Source organism: Zootoca vivipara, chromosome 14 (genome assembly GCF_965207765.1).
Source record: "Zootoca vivipara chromosome 14, rZooViv2.hap1.1, whole genome shotgun sequence".
Classification (NCBI taxonomy): domain Eukaryota; kingdom Metazoa; phylum Chordata; class Lepidosauria; order Squamata; family Lacertidae; genus Zootoca; species Zootoca vivipara.
This window is the reverse complement of record NC_142597.1, coordinates 5,847,482-5,858,820: the sequence shown is the minus strand read 5'-3', so window position 1 is coordinate 5,858,820 and position 11,339 is coordinate 5,847,482. Positions and strand designations below refer to the sequence as shown.

Genomic DNA, 11,339 nt, shown 5'->3' with positions numbered 1-11,339 from the left:
AGCCAATTTGGTGTCAGTTGCAAACTTGCTCAGGATGCCCTCAGGCCCATCATCCAAGTCATTGATAAAGATGTTGAATAAGACTGGGCCCAAGACAGAACCCTGTGGCACCCCACTAGTCACTTCTCTCCAGGATGAAGAGGAGCCATTGATGAGCACCCTTTGGGTTTGGTCAGCCAGCCAGTTACAAATCCACTGAATGGTAGCATTGTCTAGCCCACATTTTACCAGCTTCTTTACAAGAATATCATGGGGCACCTTGTCAAAGGCCTTGCTGAAATCTTGTCTGGGATGAGTTTGAGTTGGGTATTTGGCCAACATCTCACACTCTCAACCCTTGCAACAGGGTTATCTACAACTCCATGGGACTCTAAGGACTCTAAGCACACATTTACAACTAATGGCTACTGTTAAGTGGATGGTGAACAGTCAATTCACATACATGAAAAATGGGTTGTCTGTTGAACTGTGACTTCTCATTTAGACTTCGCACTGGTGCATAGCTGCCAAGTTATCCCTTTTTTTAAGGGATTTTCCATTATGCTGAATAGGCTTCCTCGCGAGAAAAGGGAAAACTTGGCAGCTATGCACTGGTGTCATAATGTAGCAAGTTTACTAACAGAGTAATATATGGCTCCTATACATGACCCCAAGCACTACAGCAGGGTTGCTCCATGTCCATGTGCTTAGCTGGGGCAGGGCAGTGGTGATGTCAGGACTGCATTGAGACATCTGTGGGAGTGTCAGATTGTCTCTGCCATTGCACTTGAAACCTCACTGCCACCCTATCCTGCCCCACAACCATCATCCAGATAAAACAGTGACGACACACCCGACCACACTGGCTGCTACAGCTTAAGTCAGAGGTTGGGAACCTCTAGCCTTGAAGCCTCCTGTTTGGCCCTTGCAAGCCTCCTTATGGCACATTCCCTCCCTGAGCATATCCTCTCTCTTCAGGCCACATCCCTCTTGCATCCAGTTTTTGACCCTCCTCAAGAATATTTGCCTGACCGCAATGTATCTTTGAACTAGGATAATGTCTCATGTCTGCCTAGATAGGGAGGAAGGGTGTGTGACTGGAGAAACTAGGGTGGTGCACAGGATTCAGTTAAGGCCTGGACTGAATTAGGACAATTCAAGGGGATCTGGTCCAATTCAAGGAAGCTGGGTTGAGACAGCCCTGGATCACCATAGCATAGCTGCCAAGTCTCCCGTTTTCCCCAGGAAACCCCCGTTTTTCCAGCTGTCCCCAGCCGAAAAAAACAGATTTTTTTTTTTGTTTTTTCCCGGTTTATTCTGGTGCGACGGCCATTTTGGAACTGGGCGGAGCATGCTCAGAAGCAACTTTTGATGCTGCTCTGCCCAGTTCCAAAATGGTTGCCGCGTGGTGCCCAGGCATACTGACATCACACACACACACACCCAAACTAGGAGGCTCAGACTAAGGCCACAGTGTGAATTGGGAGGTGGGCTGTGCACATTAGTTTCTATGCTCATTTTTTCCTGTAGCCCTGTCCACCACTGGCATGTGGCCCTTGGAAGGTTGCCCAGAAGGGAATGTGGCCCTTCAGTTAAACAAAAGGAGGCAGTTCCCAGGGTATTAACTGTGCCTGATTTAAACAAAGACGAAATTTCAGTAACATTATATTGGTATTGTTGGAGGAAAGCTAAGGTGGGGAGAGGCAAGGATCTTGCCTAAGGTCACCTAACGACTTAACGGCAGCAATGAGTTTTGAACTGTGCATCTTCTTATTCAAAGTTCAGTATCTTAGCCACTGCATTACACCAGCTATCAGGCTAGCAGAAGCAAGCCCCTGATATCTGGCTTCCTCTCCTGCCCCCTTATGGGCCATGCTGAACACTATCAGATTATCTATGGTATCTGGGAAATCATGTTTAGGCCAATAACTTCTGATGGACGCCTTTTAGGAAATAATGTCAATTATAACCTTGTAGGACTTCGTTATTTCAGTCTATTACCTGCAATGAGTTATTCTCAAACAAGGAGTTCAAATTGATAAAAGGCAAAGGAAAATCAATACTTGAGATTGTTGAGATTAATTGGGACTTTATAATGGATTTCTTTCCCCCCTTCTTTTTCCATTGGGACTTCCAATAGCTTTAGCAGGCAGCCCATCCTGAATGTGGATTTAGTGCTGCCAAATATGGGAAGTCAAAACTTTAAGAGATTCATATTTTTCTGCATTAAGATGATTAATATTTCAAAACTTCAGACCTGCCAAGATAAAGGGGGCCCAATATGCACACGCACTGAGCTTTCTTTACCAATAAAAGAAAAATCAGTAACTGTGGAAAAAATCTAGTGGTCAGGTTATTGTTAAAAGTGTTTTTATTTTTCTTGCAGAAAGTGCTATAAGCTCTCATAAATTGCTTTCTGAAGAGTAAGAAATTAGAGAAACTTGGGAGACTACAGTGTAACCTCAATTGGCAGCCATTCAATAAGTTGTCAGAGAAAGCTTCAGGAAGAAGATAGCAAGCCGCTCTCCTGGACAGTTTTGTTTCCTTGCATTCCATCTTGTCATCTGATCTCAGACATCTCAAGTTGGGGAACCTGGCAATTTTCTCTATAGAAGAATGCTGTGTTTTAGTTGTTCCCCTGTGGATAGCCAGATGGGGTAGTTCAAGTATCAACTCAGCAGTGCTTAGAACCAGGGCATTCAAAGGGCCAGCAGAATTCTACTTGATTCAGTACACCTACTGACGCTGGCAAGGGTGAAGACATAGAGAAAGCAGGTCCCACAGAAGTATTTGGGGGGGGGGGGGGAGAGAGAGAGAGAAATGTGGGAACCAAAGGCAGGGACTGCATATCCAAGCAAAAGTAAAGATTGCTGAATCAGATAACCAGCGTGACCAGTGTTAGGTTCTTCAGGGCCTTGGACAGTTCACAGGAAGAAGATGGTCTATTTTGAGTCCACGGCTCCTTTGACCAACTACATTCTTTCTGTGGCTCCCTTGTGGGAAAATGGTTCCAAGCCTCAGAAGCCCAGTTATGTCACCCCTTGCCCGAAGATCTGGCAGCCTCTCTCCCCTTTCCAAATACCCTTCCTCTTCACATTCAAGTGTCACAGAAGTCTTCATCCTCGGTTTTCGGTCTTCAGTGTCTGCAACACTTTCTGGGTCATTTAAAACTTTTTGCTTGGAAGTGTTTATTTCCCAAAAATATTTTTCGCCCAGCACCAGTGTTCCACTTATCAGCTGGGAAGCTGCCGCTACAAATCCAATATAAATAGAAATTCCAGCCCTTTGTTTTGTTGGAAGGGGAGGCACCTCCAAAACCTCCGGAAGTTGAATTCCTTCATTTGTTAATACAGAATGAAGGTTCCACAAAATGGAAATAAGTACGCATGTACCCGCTCCGAAGATCATCATTGCTCCAATTGAAAAGAAGGTGGCGATGAAATTGTCGGCTTTTCCCGGCTCAAAGATGTTAAATAGCGCAAAGGCCATGCACAGAACGGTCGCTGCATTGGCAACTGAGGCCAAGGGCATTAAGTCCTGGGCCATGAGGATTTCAGCTGGTATGGTCTCCTCGTCATTTAAGCGTGCGCATACCGTGTTAATTTTCTCTTTTGCAATGCTTTGCACGGAACAGGCGCTCCAGGTGCCAATGACCACAGTGCCCTGTTGGTTGCTGCCCATGACCTGCCAGACTCTCCATTCAAGGTTGGCAGATGACCAGATGCTCATTACGCAGCCCAGAACAGCCAGGACAAAGGCACCTAGTTGTATGCAGGAGACCCTGCACAGCAGTCGGACTGGGAAGGAGCCGTGATGCCCCTGGGGTGGAATTTCAGCTTCACTCCGCGGAAGTCTTGCGATGGAAGGCATGCTGGAGAAAAACACAGACAAAAGATAACCGTTAGATACTTAGGCACAGTATCATATGGACATCTCCTAAAGTTTGAGCTAATATTGATGTGCAGCTAAAACAATGCCATCCTTCTAGGGCACATTCTGCATTTCCCATCTTGAGGCGTAGGATTGGAAAAGTCTGCTATACCTGCAATCATAAGTGCCAGGAATCAGACTTCCCCAGGGGTGAAGAAATTGCACAACCACACAACCCCTTTTGTTCTATGGACAAATGCAGAGAATTGGGCTCTTGTCTAGTCTACTCCTCCTCTGCATTCCTATGCTCCCCTCCCTTCCCTCTGCATTGTTTAAATGGCAGGCATGATCCCACCAAAGTTTGGTGCAGCAGACCAATACAGCTACTGCTCAGGAAAGAATCCTTTCTGACTTTAGTCCAAATTCTCTTTCTCTTTCTCTTTTTCTTTTTCTTTCTCTCTCTCTCTCTCTCTCTCTCTCTCTCTCTCTCTCACACACACACACACACACACACAATGTGAAAAGCCAACAAAGTGGCTCTCAGACAGGACAAAAGGAAATTTTAAAAAGTCTATTTGTTCCTATCTGAGAAAACACTGCTATGTTGGTGGGGAACTGAGGAGCACTACATATATGCACCTACGTCAAATAAATCAGTTCTTCAACCAGTCTTTTTCCAGGGCAAGGAATTTCTCCAGGTCTCTCTCTTCCAGTGTCTGACCTAAGAGAAGAGTGAGGCTGGTCTGAGCACCGTAGCAACTGCTCCTTGGAGTTCTGAGGCAGTTAGAATGCAGCTTGCTTTGAACGCTCGGAACAACACAAATCATAACTCCAGGGTACTGGTCGTTTGGAACATTTGGCAACTGCTTGGAGGCAGTATGCATTTGAATACCAGTGCGATTCTGCAACTTTTAAAAGACACCTTTTTGTTAGATGTAAGCTTATGCAAAGATTGGATGCAAAATGTGGAAATAAACACCCCAGCTGCCAGTTCCAAAGGAATGAGCAAGCAAGATTTGAAATAAACCAGGAGTCAGCTACCTTTTTCAGCCATGGGCCAGTCCACCGTCCCTCAGACCATGTGGTGGGCCAGACTATATTTTGAAGGGGGGGGGAATGAACGAATTCCTATGCCCCAGAAATAACCCAGAAATGCATTTTAAATAAAAGCACGCATTCTACTCATGTAAAAACACCAGGCAGGCCCCACAAATAACCCAGAGATGCATTTTAAATAAAAAGACACATTCTACTCATGTAAAAACATGCTGATTCCCAGACCATCCACGGGCCGGATTGAGAAAGCAATTGGGCCGCATCTGGCCCCTGAGCCTTAAGTTGCCCACCCCTGGTTAAGGTCACATCGAATCCTTTCAGGCATTCAAAGATGGCTATCATATTATCAGCTGGAGAGGGTTTTTTGTTTTGTTGGACCCACATTTTCTATTGAATTGATATTGCCCTGCCTCATTTGGGAAGGTTTTGCTTGTGTTGCAATTGTAATGGTTTTGTCTTTTTCATAATTATGTGTTTTATTGCTGTAACACTTATGGTGGGACCTTATAATGAAGAGTGGGCAAGAAATCTTATAGGTAGATGGATCAATAGTCAGTCTAGCAAAAGCAAATGTGTGTTTGCATGGGGAACATAATGGATAAGAGCAATCCAAACTATAGGAACCTGCTGTAATAATTGTTGGGGTAAATGCTGCTGCTGTAACTTACCACTGTTTCAAACTCCATTGAGGAATGGGACTACTGCTGGCCAGGACAACTTGAACCTGACAGAGAGAAAACAACCATTACACCACTTGTTTTGTGAGTGTAACTTCCACTGGGTTACCAGGTCATGTGCCTGAGCCGAGCAGAGTTTGGAATAGGGGCAAGTTCCCCCCTGCCCATTTCCATCTTCACTTTCCCAGAGCACCCCTTTTCGGGGACTTCCCTTGGCTGAGCCATGACACAGCAGTGACATCAGTGTCTCTCCAGCTGAGCCGAGATGAGTGACTTCTGTGGCTCAACCACAGATACACCTTTTCCAAACTCTGCTCATCTTGGCAGTTCTTGGGTTTGGAATGCCCCCTTAGTTTTTATTTGCATTAATTTATTGGAAATATTTTAATTCCACTATTAATTGCTAACATAGCTGCCAAGTTATCCCTTTCTTTAAGGGATTTTCCCTTATGCTGAATAGGCTTCCTCGCAAGAAAAGGGAAAACTTGGCAGCTATGATTGCTAATGCTTCCAGGCAGTGATACAATAAACTCTGGTAATAGCCTGGAGAAGAGAAGGTTAAGGGGTGATATGATACCCATGTTCAAATATATGAAAGGATGTCATATGGAGATTGTTTTCTGCTGCTCCAGAGAAGCAGACACGGAGCAATGGATTCAAACTTCAAGAAAGAAGATTCCACCTAAACATTAGGAAGAACTTCCTGACAGTAAAAGCTGTTCGGCAGTGGAATTTGCTACCAAGGAGTGTGGTGGAGTCTCCTTCTTTGGAGGTCTTTAAGCAGAGGCTTGACAGCCATATGTCAAGAATGCTTTGGTGGTGTTTCCTGCTTGGCATGGGGTTGGACTGGATGGCCCTTGTGGTCTCTTCCAACTCTATGATTCTATGATTCTATAATAAACTTAGTCTGCTTCTCCATATTCTTCCAACCCCTTTCCAAGGACTGGTAAAATGTGTAAAGTGGGAAGCCTCACACGGCTCCCGTACGTGATATGTGGCTTTCTACCTGTTGAACAAGTACCCTAATGATATCCCCAGGAGCCAGAATGTGAGTTAGTGAGGCTCATGCCTTTATATATGATGGCAGAGCTGGGAGTACAAGCAAATGAGTCAAGTGTAGTGAAGCATATTTCTCATTAAATAGAGCAACTGGAAACAAAGCTCATGGAAAGGTGAGCTCATTTATCAAATCATATGTGGATGACACAGGCGTTATGTTTTATTACCTCCAGGGCTCGAGGTAATATCAAACAGTTTTTGCTGGGTAATGCCAAGGATTCATAATGTTGTTTTTGGAGGCACTTCATATATTGCACTGAATGGGCGCATCATTGCCAGTTGGTTTGCTGTAGGAAAAACAAAACAAAAGTGAGCTTCAGGGGAAGCTCAGTGTTAGAACACATAGCTTGCATACAAAAGGAAATGGTTCAGACCTTGGCATCTCTAGGTAGAGCTGGGAAAGACTTCTGCTGAAACCATGGAAAGTCACCAACAATCTGTGCATGTCAGGGATGTAGAGCCTGTAGCCCTCCGTATGTTGTTGGGCTACAACTCCCACCATTCCTGACCATTGGCCATGCTGGCTGGAGTCCAACATTATTGGAAATTGGGTCCTCCCTAACCAGAGGGCATGTGTTGCGGTGTGACCTGGCAACCAGACCCTGTGTTGTGGGTGGGAACGTTTGAATGGCCACAACACCCTATTGAAGGTCCCTCGCTGCCGGGTGCAATCAGACCAATGGGATGCCAGCAAATTTGTATTGAGGGACCTCTATTTAAGCCAATGTATGTGTCCCTCAGCTTCCTCTTTTGGGCCAGTGCATTGGAACACACACACACCTCTCCCTATATTCAGGGCTTGCACGCATGACCTTGCTATGCCGTTGTGTGTCGTCTGTAGTTGGGACAGGCATGGCAGGAATGTCCCCCACTTGGCTGATTGGCTGGTGCCATTTGGGTTTCGTCTGCCGTGTAGCAAATCGTCACAACTTGTAAGGTTGTGGATAGGCTCTGGTTCAGGTGATAGGGGTGGCAGAGCGGTCTGGCTATCCCTATGCGATGGGTATTCCGTTAAAGAATCCTGGGACTCTTGGTTGGTCTTCCCTGAGAGGGGTTGTGCCCGGAGCCAGAGTCCAGGGGGGCATCTGGCTGGTGGACTGATTGAACACCACCTTCTACTGTGCTGGGTATTTACCCAAGGCTGACCTATGGTGTGCCCTGGGTCAGCGCTGCCTTCAAGGGTGCAGGGAGCTAGTCAAACCAGAGCTCATGCGACCACTCACTTATTGTAATGGCCAAAAACCAAACCAAAAATTTGAGTCTTGTCTGAATTTATTTGTGGAAGGTTAAAGGTTCTACACAAGTAAGGGCCAGTTTTTCTTCCATTGTATAGACAGGCTGCAAAATCTCTTCCTGTGACCCTATTGCTGCTTACTTACTTGCTTCTTCCTCTTGCTCCTGACTTACTTGCAAAAGTGCTTCTTGTCTCTTTGGCACAGTACTCTTCCTAGAATATCTTAGTGTTTCTTCCTCTTTCCTGAGCATCAAGGCCATCTAGCAATGGTGCCATCATGCTATAGGGAGAAGAATTGCCTTTGTTAATAAGTTGGTGCATTTCCTCCCCATTGCAGCATTGTGTTGTGATGAGTGGTGTCTCTTGTTCATCAGAGATTGTTGCCCGAAGAACAAAGTTAGCATCACAACACTGCAACAGGAGAGGAAATACTGTCTTTCTAAAGAGTGAAAAACAACATTTCTTCTCCTCCAAATCACAATGGGAAGGAAGGAGACCACTGTGTCTGTAGTTGATAGAGAATATGAATTGTGTGTGTCTGTCTCTCTCTCTCTCTCTGTGTGTGTGTGTCTGTGTGTCTGTGTGTGCTGCATGTAGAATAATAGAATTGTAGAGTTGGAAGAGACCGCAAGGGTCACATAGTTCAACTGTCTGCAGGGCAGGAATCTCATCTAAAGAATCCCTGCCAGATGGCCAGATGGAATTTTAAAACCCTTCAGTTTGTGGGTTGTGTGTACTGTATGGCAAGTATGCATGTGTGGTGCATATCTGTGTGTGATCTATATGTGTGGTGAATGCATGGTGAGTATGCTGTGTGGTCCATATGTGTGGTCTGTATGTAGCTTTGTATGCTATGTATCTGGTGAGTGTATATGTTTGCTTTGGCCATAGCTGGTGTGTGGCCCTGAGAGAGTTCGTGGACTGTGAATGTTGTCCTTGGACCCCAAAATTGTAGCCACTGGTGATGCAGACAACACTAAGCTATATATACCAATGGCCTTGTTTGTTATGTGGCAGCTTCCAATTCATTTGTTTTTTGAAGTTGATTTTCAGCTTGTTGAGCACTGTCAGAGACCTCATCAGCCATGTCTGAAGTCTCGTTACTTAATTTTTCAAAAGCTATTTCAAAATTGTGATGTATGAGAAAAGATCAGAATGAAAACAGCCCATATTAGTAAAAATGTGAGAGAGAGTGCATGCTTAGAGTCGTGCTTCAGAGGACAGTTCAGCAATTATTGGAAGCCTGGGGCTATACACTTATTGAAATAAAGGAATCTAAGACAGCTAAATCCATTAACTTCACTGAGTCAGCTCTGAGTAGGATTAGCATTGGATACAACCCTTGGAGTCTTCTCTCTGCTGAGACACACACACAAAAACACAATAATGAATCCCGAACAATTGTGTGGAAGCCATTGCATGTAAATCTCTATGTACAAATGCTTTCCCTGTATGCCTGTGAATTGTTGATTAGATACAGGATGCTGGGCAGGTTTCTGATAGTATCTAGCATGCAAGGTCACAAGTTGCAGCATAATAGTTTAACCTGAAGGGTTAAAAAGAGCAGAAGCATTACTTTTGAAATGAAAAGATTCAAAAGTCTCTTATTTTTGTTGAGAAGAGAGAAGCATAGCCATTGTCTACAACAGGGGTAGGCAACCCTAGGCCCATGGCCGGATGCGGCCCAATCGCCTTCTCAATTCGACCCACGGACGGTCCAGGAATCAGCATGTTTTTACATGAGTAGAATGTGTCCTTTCATTTAAAATGCATCTCTGGGTTATTTGTGGGGCATAAGAATTCATTCATCTCCCCCCCCCCCATATATATATATATATAGTCTGGCCCACCACATGGTCTGAGGGACAATGAAAAAGATTGCTGATCCCTGGTCTACAAGAATATCAAGCTATGGCAGTAATATGTGGTTGAAATAAAACTGAGGTGTTTTCTTTTTGAACTGTTTATTTTCTTCATTTGAAAGAGTTTAAAAAAGAAAGAAAGAAATGTGTGCCATTTGAAATGTAAATATGTTTGGGGTTTTAGATGTTCAAGGGGTGTGTGTTTAAGTAATCAGTACAATGCAAGCTTAAGGTGAGCAAATATTTTGCTCCTATTGTTTTATGTTTGCTGCTGACTATTTCAGGAGGCTTAAGAAGCCCTCACTTTGCAGCTTGGCGGGTTCTGATTGTATCCAGTTGCGAGGCTCAAAGAGGCTTTATATAATTCAGGAGCAGGGCAGAGAAAAGAGGGGGGGAACCAACTGCCATGTGAATAAAATGTCAAAGTATCTCCTCTCACGAAGCTATCGGTGTGCTGGTCTTGAACACGTAAGTTCGGTTGGATAGAGAGTAAATGATTTTTTACAGATAATGTGCTTTTATAATCTAACAAAGGAAGAAGAATTGCCTCTGAAGAAAAATGTCCTTTTTGTCTTCCTTTTGTGCCCTTGAAGGTTTTTTCCTCTCTTTTTTCTGGAATCCATCAGAGGATAAAGAACTGGGTGACAAACAGAAGAGGGAGGGAGGGGATAAGAGGAAGAAGACTAAAAATATAAAAGGGACCAACTGGCCTTCTAAAAAAATCCCTTCTACAGCACCATGTCTGGGAGGTGGCTCTCAACTGCTGCTATTGTGTGGAAGTCCAAAACACTACCGTCCCTTCTTGTCATGTGTGATTCTATAGAATAAAACTATTTATTTTTTGGCTTCACCTCTGGCTTCTCCCAAGAAAACTTAATTAGTTCCGGAGGTCCGTTCCTAACCCAAAACCAGGGGCGTAGCCAGGATCAAAACGGGGGGGGGGGGCAAGCCATGGTCGTTCAGGGGCGGGGCCATGAAGTGGGAACGTGGGCGGGGCTACAGGGCCAGCTGGCCTGAACATTATGGCAGCGGCAGCGGCTACCTTGTGCTTCTGGGGCTGGCAGCATCGGCGGCTACCCTGCTTGGCTGGAGAGGACCGTTCTTAACCTGAGGCACGCTTTCGCTAATGGGGCCTCCTGCTGATGCTGTGCCACCGCCGCACAATTTCTATTCTCATTGTGGGGCAAAGTTCTCAACTTGAGGTACTACTGGGTTAGTGGAGTCTGTAACCTGAAGTGTTTGTAACCCAAGGTATCACCAGGGCCGTCTTAAGCATACCTGCCGCCCTGGCGACATGGTGCCACGGATCCCTCCGGCGCCCCCGCCCTGTTTACCAGAGCGGTGGGCGCAGCGCGGCTGCCGCCTGGAGGGCCAGAGCCCTGCACAACCCAGCCTGGCCGTAGGGCCGGCCCTGGGCCAGGGGGCGCTGCCCGCCTCCTGTTGTGACGCCCCTGCGCGCAACGGAGGCGACCCCAGGCCCGTGCGCCTCTGGAGAGCAGCCTGAAGCTGCTGAACAGCTGAGAGGCGAGCCTGGGGCGGCCTCCGCCGTGGGCGCAGCGGTGCCCCTGGTGCCCTGGCGCTCCGCGCCTCCAGACTCAAGCC

At 45.8% G+C, this 11,339-nt stretch overlaps 1 protein-coding gene across 1 annotated transcript; it reads right to left on the bottom strand.

The window, feature by feature from the left end:
* Positions 1 to 2,340: 2,340 nt before the first annotated feature.
* On the bottom strand, positions 2,341 to 4,620 carry LOC148683468 (claudin-4-like). The gene is made up of 2 exons (XM_088657805.1): positions 4,493 to 4,620; positions 2,341 to 3,850 (listed from the first exon to the last, which is right to left on the bottom strand). Exon 2 carries the CDS (start codon positions 3,847 to 3,849, stop codon positions 2,887 to 2,889), a length of 963 nt encoding a protein of 320 aa, XP_088513931.1. The 5' UTR covers position 3,850; positions 4,493 to 4,620; the 3' UTR covers positions 2,341 to 2,886.
* Positions 4,621 to 11,339: the final 6,719 nt, after the last annotated feature.

Coding starts and splice junctions, on each gene's coding strand:
- LOC148683468 (XM_088657805.1), bottom strand. CDS start 3,849: ATGCCTTCCATCGCAAGACTTCCGCGGAGTGAAGCTGAAATTCCACCC.